The 11,749-nt window shown below is 42.6% G+C and overlaps 2 protein-coding genes across 3 annotated transcripts; one reads left to right on the top strand and one right to left on the bottom strand.

Annotated features, from left to right (window-relative positions):
- Positions 1-251: 251 nt before the first annotated feature.
- Positions 252-4,235, bottom strand: LOC128453169 (tripartite motif-containing protein 16). Its single transcript, XM_053435899.1, has 7 exons — positions 3,626-4,235; positions 2,974-3,069; positions 2,628-2,861; positions 2,367-2,526; positions 2,071-2,238; positions 1,518-1,654; positions 252-1,115 (listed from the first exon to the last, which is right to left on the bottom strand). Exons 1-7 carry the CDS (start codon positions 4,034-4,036, stop codon positions 732-734), a joined length of 1,590 nt encoding a protein of 529 aa, XP_053291874.1. The 5' UTR covers positions 4,037-4,235; the 3' UTR covers positions 252-731.
- Positions 4,236-5,421: 1,186 nt separating this feature from the next.
- si:ch211-198a12.6 (uncharacterized protein LOC563253 homolog) lies at positions 5,422-11,470 on the top strand. Of its 2 annotated transcripts, none has more exons than XM_053435896.1 (2): positions 5,422-5,627; positions 7,899-11,470. In XM_053435896.1, the coding sequence occupies exon 2, from the start codon at positions 8,017-8,019 to the stop codon at positions 9,679-9,681; it is 1,665 nt and encodes a 554-aa protein (XP_053291871.1). In that variant the 5' UTR covers positions 5,422-5,627; positions 7,899-8,016; the 3' UTR covers positions 9,682-11,470. The 2 variants fall into 2 exon arrangements, with proteins under 2 accessions (XP_053291871.1, XP_053291872.1); XM_053435897.1 differs by lacking the exon at positions 5,422-5,627 and adding an exon at positions 6,541-6,896.
- Positions 11,471-11,749: the final 279 nt, after the last annotated feature.

Raw genomic sequence — 11,749 nt, 5'->3', positions numbered from 1 at the left:
TTTAGGTCTGCCAATGATCATTCAAAACCCCCATCCGTATAACATAATATATATAAAATATAATGCATGCATACATATAATTAATAATATAGGGGTGGTTACTGTATTAATTGGAGGTGAGCTTGTCTTAGTGTAAACAACAACAGCAACCCCAGCTCTGGTAAAGTTGCTCCTCAGTCCACATGAAATATTTGAACAAAATCAGCTCAGATCCAGATTTATATTGACACAAACATGAGTGACAACATGAGGTTTTTTAGCAACTGTGCTTTAATTTTATATGCAGCATTAAACACACCAATAATGCAAATGCAACATGGATATAAAAGAGACATTTTCTACGTAAGGAAAATACCACAAAAAATAAGTTATTGAAAATGTTTTCACGATTTCAACATTTAGTTGTTTTACTCTTCAAACTTGATTCTCCCAAAATTAGAAAGCAATAATCAACAGAACAGAAAAGGAAAAATAGCTGATAACATATTTCTATTTTAAATGTAAACCTTTTTTTAAAATCTTTTGTAGCAATATATGGCTAAAATACATGATACTTCTAACTATTTGTGCATTGTGTCTGATTTCTGTAACCATCTCACTATTAACCAATTGGCATCCCCCTCGGCTCGGAAACCACTGAAACTAAACTAACAAGAATTAATCAAACATCTTGCATTAATTGAGGAAATTGTGTGAAGTGAACTGAGATCACTAGCAGCATAGTGACTCTGCTACAGTTTAATTGTGGTGCCAAAGCCCCACACACTGAATGCAGGGTAGAGGGCCTCTGTAAACGTGGTTTGGGTTCTGTGCAGAAGCTTCATGCCATCAGAGATGCTGTAAAACGCAAGTGTTCCAGCTGCTCGATCCACGTAGACGCCAATACGAGACGATATTGGGGCTAGGATTTCTTTCCTCTTGTTATTGTGCACAAAGGAGAACTGGGAGTCAGAGCAGTACAGACTCCAGGACTTATCGTTCCAGCCCAGGCTGCACTCATTCCCGTTCCCTTTGCGGCGGATTCCCTTGTAGGTGACAGCCACGTCCACCTCGGTTCCCCTCCAGTCCATCTCCCAGTAGCAGCGAGTCCCAGTCAGGCTCTCATTGCACAATACCTGGAGTGGAATGGATGAAATTATAGATTAGAAGACTTAAAGCTGTTTATATGAGCGTTTAAATGAGGACTCACTTGCTGCACATTTAAAAACAGATTTTTTTGTTATAGCTATACAAAAAAAATATATGGGAAGCAATTTTCATCAATCAAACTAATGTAGAGGAGAGAACCATATTTTAAAAGTAGAAGACATTAACCCATAAATAATTCTTGCCTCAGGAGAGTGATTCAAAGAGCAAGTTCTCTGAAAGCAAAGACTTATTTTACTGGTAAGTCTCTAAACAGAATCCTGCATTCTCCCTTCTGGATGCAGTCATAATTTGGGCTCTCAGCTTTAACAACCGATCAGTTTCCCTCCCCATGGCACAAAATGGCGTTCCGGCTGGCCACAAGCCCTCACCTGCTGCCAGTGGTCGAATCGCTCTGGGTGGTCCGGGTAGTTCTTGGGCTCACTCTTCATCGTGGCTGTCCGGTTTCCCTCAGAGAGGTGGAGGCTGGGGTGAATGGTGTTGACGTCCAGAATCAACTGGCAGGAGTCTGAAAACGTTGAAGGACAAGATTATCATCCATCCCTCTTTGTGTTGTTGATGTCTAATTTCATCATTTGTTTTGCTGCAGTGTCACAGTTTCACATGTCTCATTGGATTTCATCCTGTTGCACATATTTTGTCAAACTTAATCATATGTGTTAAGGAAGGTTAGCCGACTGAAACCATTGGCTGGTAACTCCCATGTCGACGGAGTGAAAGCAGCCTCACCTGTGTTTGTTAAAGTTTCACCAAACCTGTTCTGCACCGAACATTCCTTACGTAACTGTAGTTTCACCTCATTGAGGCAATGCCTATCATGCGGAGGGTTATGTTCATGACACCATGGCTACACTTTTCAAGCCTGAAGTTTAAGATCAAGGTTAAAAAGGAGACTCTTTTAAAAAAACGTCATTGATAACTCACATTTCAGGAAATCTTCTCTTGTTCTCGGTTCTTCTCTTGTTCTTGGTTCTATTCTTGTTCTCGGTTCTTCTCTTGCTCTTGGTTCATCTCTTGTTCTCGTTTCTTCCCTCACAATCGATTCTCTTCGTGCCTTGGTTTCCCCTTCTTGTGTCACGTAGACTTCCTTCACTACGAAGAGACATGTAACAAACATGATGAGCTTCATGAAAGCAACAGTCGATAAAAAAACAACACCACTCGTATAGAGAGACAGCAAAGCTTCATGAAACAAACAAGAGAAGATGAGATTTGTCCACCTGCTCCTGAGATTTTGCTCATTTCATTCTTGCTGACTTCTTCCACTTGTACTTTCAGAGCAGCGATGGCTCTCTTGGTGGATTCAAAGGAGTAGTTGGGAGCGACAGAGATGCTGTTGAGGTCTTCATACCCAGAGGGTCCTGACAGAGACTGCCAGCTCTGATCAAAACAGTGAGAAAGTGGAGGACAGACATGAGACATCTCACACATGGCCCCTGATTTTTGCACCACATGTCGGGGGGCCGGGTCCGAGACCTCACCTGTAGAAAGTGTATGTGATCGTCAGTGTGCGAGAGCTTCTCCAGGTCGTTATGTTTTTTCCTCAGCAGAGTGATCTCCTCCTCCAGACGGTCCAGCACTGTTTCGGCCCGGGTCACTGTCATCTTCTCATGGGAGCGGAGCATCTCCTTTACTTCATTGTACTTCCTCTCGATGGAGAGCAGAAGCTCGGTGAAGATCCGCTCGTTCTCCTCCTGGGCCGTCTGAGCAGAGTGCTGATGAGAAAGATGTGGATATAAAACGATTATTTATTTCAAACAGGTAAACCTCAATGATTTGTTCTTAGCATCATGTAGTGTAGCTAAGAATGAGATTTTTTTTGCTTACTTTAACTGATTCCACAGCTTGTCGGAGATCCTGCCACTTTTTGACTCTCTGGTCAATTCTTTGTTGAGATTTGTTCAGCGTAGTACCAAGTTGTTTCTGCAAAGAGAGTTACTTTTTTATTTTTATTTTTCAATTTATTTAATCCTTGTAATCTCAAGACAGACATGAGAACCGGAGACATTCAAAATCAGCAAATAAAGACAACACAACAATGACTTCCAACAGAATGGGGACTTTTCAATTTCAAGAATCATGAAAAACACCACACAACAAATATTTAGAATAAGTAAGGGGAATGTAAGACTGCAATGTCCATTCTCCATTTAGCTGTATAATACCTCAACCCAGTTCAGCCAACATAAGTGTGAGAGTAGGTGATATAAAAGATGATGTAGGTACTGGAATGTATACGTTAGTTTCTATAGTTTGAGATGAGAGGTGAGGTATTTGGAAGCATGAAACAGAAGAACTTTATAGATGATTAACATGAAATAACTGTTTCTTCTTGACTGTAAAGACCATTCTAACAGTCATAACTTTAAGTGGACACTGCAGATAAACAGCTCTCTGTGCTCATTGTACCATAAACAACTTTTCATATCTCATAATCTTCACCAATACTTAAACTTGAAAGATTGATTCCACCACTCACTTGTTTCTCTGTCCTTTCAGTTCCAGCCGGGACGATGTCGTGATGTTTGTGTTCATCCATCATGCACAGTACACACACGGATGTGTTATCAGCGCGACAAAAAGCCTCCAGCAGCTTGTCGTGCTGGGCACAGAGCTTCTCCCTCATCTGACCTGTGGCTTTGACCAGCTTGTGCTTCATCAGGGCAGGAAAGTCATAGTGGGACTGGACGTGAGCCTCGCAGTAGGATGCCAGGCATACCAGGCAGGACTTCTCGGCCTTCTCCCTCCCTGATGTGCAGAAGTCACACAGGACCTCCCCGGGATTGGGCTGGGCCCGGGGCTGGGCCCGGGCCTGGCTCCGACTGGTGGAGCGACGAGATTTCTCCAGGACGCTGCTTCTGTCCAAATCCAGAGTGCTGGGGTGCGACATTCTTCCTCCCAGAAGTCACAAAATGTTAATACAAAATCCACAAGGGATGTAGCTTGACAGCAATGTGTTACCCTCTTGGTAAAATGGTGAAAGGCCGAGAAAAAGACTGAACAGAAGCAGGAGAAGAAACCAAACGAGCTCCTGAAGTGAACAGCTTCAGTGAAACTGTGTGACTGACGCTGCTTGTGACTAAATGTTAGCTATGTGCTTTACTCTCATCGTAAAACCAGTATTCCAGGTTGGATGTTTAACCTGCAGGGAGTGGGCGTTACAGTGACTGACAAACACAACTGAGAAAGGAGAGAGATAGTTGTATAATATTGTAGATAGATAGATAGATAGATGGATAGATAGATAGATAGATAGATAGATAGATAGATAGATAGATAGATAGATAGATATTCTTTACATATACAGTATATACAGTTTATTGCATATAGAAGATGATTAATAATAATAACAAAAAAATATTATTTTTTTTCCCTCCCTGCATTAGATTTTTTGGGAACATCAGAAAAGTGTTCTCAATATATATATGTATATATATGTATATATCATATATGTTTAATGTGTCGAAATTAAACATATATGATGTCAGATAAATGTAGTGAAGTCTGGTGGTGGAAAGGAACAAAGACATTTACTCATGAGCTGGGTCGCTATAGTACAGTTTTGAGATAGTTGCACTTAGTTGAGTACAAATATTTAATGTTCCTTTTAGGCTACTTCTACTTAGATAGTCCTGCCTTTACCAGCTACAACATTAAAGTGACGTTTTTAGATAGATGTATCTAGAATTATTACATCTGCAGAATGAGCGCAACATTTTTTTACAACATGTTTTGGCTTTCACTTAAGTTAAGTTTTGAATACAAGAATAAGTATTTTACTTGTAAAAGAGTGTCTCTAAAACGTTGTTTCATTTACTTGACTAAAACATTGAATGGGGAGTGGAGATAATAATAATTCTACTAATAATACTACAACTACTACTACTACTAATAATAATAATAATAATAATATATATATATATATATATTTACAGAGCGCTTTTCAAAATCTAAATTACCAAGTGCTTTAGAATGGCAGTAAAATATAGCAGACTAATCATATGATCAATAAAATAATCTGAAATGGAAATACGTTTGTTAAGTTAATACACTTTCAATATCAGCACGATTCTTTGAACGTGCTTGCTAACCTTATCTTTTTTATTTGCTCACCTCTCAGCACTGAGGGCCACAGACTACAAATAACACCAATGTTCATGCCCAGGTTTTCCCTTGTAAGATTTGGTTTTTCTGACACGTACCACTCCGAGGCTGCGGGGAGCGCTAGTGGTTGTGTTGACGCATTGAAATGACTGGTAGCGTTCGGTAAAGTGCGTCGGTCGTCCAACGTTGGCGCCAGATGAGCAGTGGCGCCAGCTACACACAGAGGCAGAGAGAGGGGAAGACACACACACACACACTCACTCACTGATCAGACGAGGCTCACCACAGCTTGCAAAGATCTCCCCTCCACCCGGAGTTTGAAGCATTTATACGATTCTTCTTCTTTTCCTCTCTCCATCTCTATAAAGACTCATAAGGTGGGTGTGTGCATGCATCGATTTACACATTTGGAGCTGGCGCTGTGTTTACGTGGTGATTATTTCAGCATTTAAATGCAACTTGCTATACCATGAGCAGCAGCGGTACTGAGGCAGGAGGACGTTGTTTAAGTCAATATACTCTTAGTTGTTATTTAGCATGCTAGTTAGCATGTAAGATGTGTATTTTCTCTTTGCCTTTGTGGTAATACCCAACTTTGTCATGGAAAAATACAGGCCCTGACCCGCACTGGTGTTTCGTGTCCTGTAGGAAAAACCCAGACAGACAGCGACACTACGTTACTACACATAATGAACTAGTTCAGCTCTGAATCTCATCTAGGTTATTTTTGTGTATAATCGACCAATCCGATGGTTTTTAAACCAAGTTCCAGTTTATTTGTGCAGACTCAACATGGTCGGATGGGCGGTTAATAGCAAAGCTTCCGTTCCAGTGTTCCACAGGCTGGTACCGACGCTGTACAGCGGGCTGTAGCCGGGCTAGCAGGCAGGATTAGCTGGCTCGTTAGCTTGGCATCATGGCTACGTAGCCAGCACGCTAACACTACCGAAGCTGGGTAGATGCTAACCCCAGCAAGGCCGCCATTGCAGTTGTGTGTGCGGTCTGCTGGAGCTGCCGCAGTGAGGGGGAGCTTTAGCCCGGAATGTAGCCAAGATTACTCTCAACTCTCTCAACGTCAAATCACTACGTGTCCTGAAGTTTTTAATCGTGTTTATGTATTTTAAACTGTAACTGATTGTTGATTTATCCCCTGCGTCCATTCTTGTGTGAGTAAAATACATAATTTCCCGGGCTTTTCTTCGCAGCAATCATCTCCCTCACGGTTAGCCATCTTTGTTTCAGCTAGCCCCGCTCCTGGTCGAAAATACGAAGTGGCTCTTAGCTTGCTAACGCACTCAAACTAGCCTTCATGGCTTTCTCTTGGGAAGCTGTGTGTTTACTTGGAGTTTGAGATCGTTTCGGCGACCCAGTAAAGCCAATAAGTAGCACCACTCAGTCTGATTTCCGCTCAGTTTGAAATGGCTTCGGGGGCCAGCTCTAATTCAGTATGTTATGAAGGGCGGAGGCTATGGGAGCTAACGTTAGCAAGCGGCAGCCATCTTAGGCGAGCATGTAATCTTGGCTAGCTGGAAGTGCTCGTGTGGCACAACAAGATGGCCTGTTAATACCCGGACGGAGCGAATTTCCGCGTCGACAGCAGACTCACAAATCGCACCAAATTACCGAGCTCAGTTATTCGCTTAAATGTAAGTATTTCGTTATTTGTCTAGGTTCTGGCTCATTACTTGTTGGGGGCTTTCGCTACGAAGCTAGTTAGCGGGCTAAATCGCGAACATTAGCAGCTAACACAATGCTGTTTTGTCGTTAACCAGTTCCCCCTTCCACCATAGCCAGCTAACTAGCGGCTATGGGGGCTATTTGTAGCCGTTTCAGGAGGCTAGCAACCAAACAGTTCAATGTTTTGGTAGCAAAACATCATAGTTTAAAGCCCTAATAAAACACATTTTGTGCTTTATCAGAACGAACAGTGGACTGAGAACACAGCGAGTCTCACAGGCCAGTTGACTTTGGCGTGAGGATTAATTTCGCACTGGGAGCTTGGTGGGGCTTTGGTTTGGTTTTATCAATATTGTTAGCAATTCAGGTGAAGCTCGTTTTAAGTGCTAACGAAGCTAACAGGTTGATCTCTGAGCTCCTAAGTAGTGTTGTGTGGCAGCAGTTGAGGATATAAGGAACATGTAGTTGAATTAATTTAGAAATGTCACTACGTCAGCCCCAACAACTTTATTTGGTTAATTGCGCCTCCCACTTCAAGTAATTTTTCTTAACCTAAATGGTGCAATCTCAGTGGTTCATTATCTAATATCAAGGCTTTTGTTTATCACATCTACTACGTTACTGTCATATGTTGTCCATGCCTGTCCTGGGAAGAGGGTGGTAAACAAACTTAACTTAAATCAATTGACTTATCACATGTCAACAAACTTAGTTGTCAGAGAGACCTGCCATTGACTCAAAATCTGTCTTGTCATCTCTATTTTGTCGGGTGAGAAATTATCAGTTTTGTTTAATATGAGACATGCATACAAACATATGGAGTTGCATAAGAAATATGGTTTGATCTGACATTTATTTTTAAAACTGCTTGTTAATTGTCACATCTTTTCCCATGTTGGAGGTAAGCAGGACCAATGACAGTTACTCTATGATGCTGAGGATTAATCTCCCCCTTTGTTCTCTTCTTGCAGGTCTGCTGACTGACAAGAGAACCAACGCGCCCCACACAAAGCAAACTTATTTCCCCGATTCTCTTAGAAGTCATCGCCCGGCAGGAAAACGGAGGTCGTGGGGTTGGAGTGTGTTCTCATGGCTGAGTCAGAGACTGAATGTGACACACCCGGCCTTGACACACTTGGGTCGGAGTGTGTCATAGCCCACAGCCATGTCGACCTACACTATGGAGCAGAAACTGAGATCATGACTGAAGAAAAGCGTGGATTAGAGCTGGAGATCCACGGCGCAGACTTAAAGATCCAGGGACTGGGAACGGACCTCGGTGCTGTAGCCTGCGTGGAAGCAATTGTAGCCGAGACAGACCATGATTACATCAAGGTGGAACATGGTGAGATGCACTGTTTCACGGCAGCAGAAATCAAGACAACAGGAGGCGAGGCTCTGCTGGGAGAGGTGCTGCTCAAGGCCGAAAGCGAGCATGTGGTCAAAGTGGAGTCCGATCATGGTGGAGAGTTGACTGTCGAGTCTGAGAATGGTGTAATCATACATGAAGCCCATGGTCTGCAGTGCAACGAGTGCGGGGAGATTTTTGGCAGCATTGCCGATCTTCACCAACACTTTGAGATCCATAAGGACCTGAATCCTTACATCTGTGTCCACTGTGGTGAGAGCTTTGCCGTGGAGGCCAGCCTCAAGCAACACATGAAGATTCACATGAAAGAAAAGCCCTATGTTCCCCCTGGAGTTGAGATTATGGGCAAAGATGTAATCGATGCCTTCAGCCTCAAGTCTCATCAGATGATTCATTTGCCAGACAAGCCCCACAGATGCTCGGAATGTGGTAAGAGCTTTGCTGCTGCCATCACCCTGAGAGAACACATGAAGATGCATTCCGAGGACAAGCCCTACAAGTGCACCCAGTGTAGGAAGAGTTTTGTCCGCAGAAGGCATTTAAAAAAGCATCAGGAAGTCCATGCACGCGAGAAGCCATACACGTGCGGCCAGTGTGGCAAGGGCTTCGCCACAACTTCCAACCTGAAGCAGCACCAGAAAACCCATGCCGCAGTCGTGCTCGGAGACAAACCCCATCGCTGCGCACAGTGCGGAAAGTGTTTTGCGGCTGCAGCCACTCTGAGAGAACATCAGAGGATCCACTCGGGTGAGAAGCCATACAAATGCAACATGTGTCGGAAGAGCTTCGTCCGCAAACGCCACCTTAAGAAGCACCAACAGGTCCATGCTGGAGGAAAGCCCTACACCTGCAGACATTGCAACAAGGGCTTCAATCACTCCTCTTCTCTCTCTCGCCACCACAAGACCCACCTGCAGAATCCAGTTTTCTCTCCACCGCAGCCTGGGAAGCCCTTGTCTTACGGCACTCCCCCCAAACAGAGGGTGCATCAGCAAGGAGACAAGCCCTACATGTGCCACCACTGTGATAAGGGCTTCAATCATTCCTCTTCCCTGTCCCGGCACCAAAGAGTCCACTCAGAGGGAAAGAGTTACACCTGCGCTCACTGTGGCAAAAGATTCAATCACTCCTCCTCCCTTGCAAGACATCAGAGAGTTCACTTGGAGAACAAACAACAACAGCAGCAGCAGCAGCAGCCACAGCCACCACAGCCGCAACCGCAGCAGTACACCACCATCCCCACAGGGAAGGCATTCCCTAACAACGCTTTCCCAAAACAGCGCACCCTGTCCGTGGAAAAACCGTACAGGTGCACTCAGTGCGGCAAAGGCTTTAACCATTCATCTTCCCTCTCCAGACATCACAGGATCCACGTTGATCAGTGAGCTCCAGTTCTGTCCCTCAAATGTTGTCCCATCCAAGCACACACCACCACTCCCCTCCTGTTTCTGTACCGACCATGTTCCCATCAATGAAAACCCCCATCATCAGACCTCTATAGACAAAGGGTCAGGTCAGCACATGGCTGCGATGAGGAGGAGCAGTTGACAATAAATGGACAGTAACATGCGTCTTCAAAAAGAAACTGCTTGGCCTGAAGGACAATGTAACCCATAATTCAGAGCTGATCCTGTGACTGTGCTGAGTTTAAAGAGGGTATAATAATAGAGCGGGAAGGCAGCGGTTATTCTTGTTCGCGATTGTGCTTCACCTGCTCCAGGAGCTCTTTTGAACACTTTTAAAGAAAAAAAAAAATGTGATTTGAAGATCTACAAGATAAAATTGTAACCTGGGGAAAATATGCTTCACCCTCTGGCTTTGTATTTTTCAAGAGACGAATTCAGTTGATGTACTTTCAGGTGGACACACATGCTTCTCAGCCTCAACTTTATTCAAGGCTACCAACACAATTAATGAACGAGACTTTCAATTTAAATAGTTTTTTTTTTTTTCATCCACATAATCCATCTAAATCAAATGTCAAAAATCCAATGTAAATACGTATTGATTTTCTTTTATATATATGTATAGGTGACTAGTGTGCTGTTCCAAAAGATTACATTTTTGATAGTAAGATCCACTTTGTCTCCACCCTTTTTTTTCTCCTCCTTTTTATGACTTTAATTTGTTTTAAGTGTTGGAGATGAAACGTGTTGCAGGTGTTCTCAAGCAGCTTGTTCTGGAATTTGGGCTACATCAGACATGAGCCTTCCTGTATATTTATGAGGTTGTTTTCTTGTATGTCTACTATGGGTTGGCACTGCTGCATAGACTGTACAGAGAGCAATACTGGCTCAGCCCCTGGTTCTATTATGACATGCAATTTAGCCATAAGTAAATGCATAATAGAAATAAAAACCTACTGGGTAGCATATTAAGACATGACCTGTGTCCTAATTATTTACTGTGCGGTTTTCCTCTGTACCCCAGCACCAAATGTAACTGCAATGCAACACCACACTTTATTTCTTTGGAGACTAATTCAATGACCCGTGTACAGAATATAGGTAACACACACTTTGCTCTGCAAATTGTCACGATTTGATCTAAAAATAGATTGTGTATACTAAGACAACGTGAAAAATCTCACTTTTACAAGATTTTTTGGAATTCCAATGGATGGCGCTCTATTTACTGTTCTGTGTAAAATATCTTTTACAAACTGATGTATTTTTTTAGATATGGCTTGGGCTCTATGAAAGGGAATGAGAGATATACAGTTTTTATGGGAGTGAACATTATAGTGAGCAATATTTTCTTTTCATTTGGATAACAATTGTGCTTCAAACTGTAGCATAGGTTTCTTCCTTGTGTTAGATAGGTGCCTTATTGCATGCGATGTAGAAATGTATGCCGAGCTGTTATTTGAGGAAAAAAAAGTTAGGGTTTCCAGGAGTCTTTTGTTCTTATTCATACTAACTTACCCTACATTTTAATTTGATGTCACTGATACCTTTTGCTTTCATGTATATTACCATGTGTTTACACTGTTACGACCATATTGTCTTTACCCCCACCTTTCCTTTCCTTTTTCATTTTTTTTGTCGATGGACTCATTGTAGAGAGAAAAATTGTAAATCATCCATATAAGCTTCTCTTAAGGGCAAATCCTGTAACACCTTATCCCAATTTCTGAGTGGCACATTTATGGATAAATAAAGGCTGTTGACTCTCGTGGTGTCCGATCAATGCAGTGCATTCTTAAAGTGGGAAAGGCATCGAACATTATAGCTAATCAGGTCCTATTTTTTCAATATTTATTAGATTTACCCATCATTTATAAAGCACACCGAAATAAATCACATGAATTTTGTGTTGCTTGACATCTGGTCTTATTTTCACCACGTGCCCGTGCTCTGTCCCTTGCACTTCCAGTGTAGCCACATGGTGTCACTCTTTACCCACGAAAGCATCAAACTGCAACAATAGTAGTTATAGTATTGCTTTGATTCC

This window comes from Pleuronectes platessa, chromosome 12, assembly GCF_947347685.1.
Source record: "Pleuronectes platessa chromosome 12, fPlePla1.1, whole genome shotgun sequence".
NCBI lineage: Eukaryota > Metazoa > Chordata > Actinopteri > Pleuronectiformes > Pleuronectidae > Pleuronectes > Pleuronectes platessa.
This window is presented reverse-complemented; position numbering and strand designations above follow the sequence as displayed.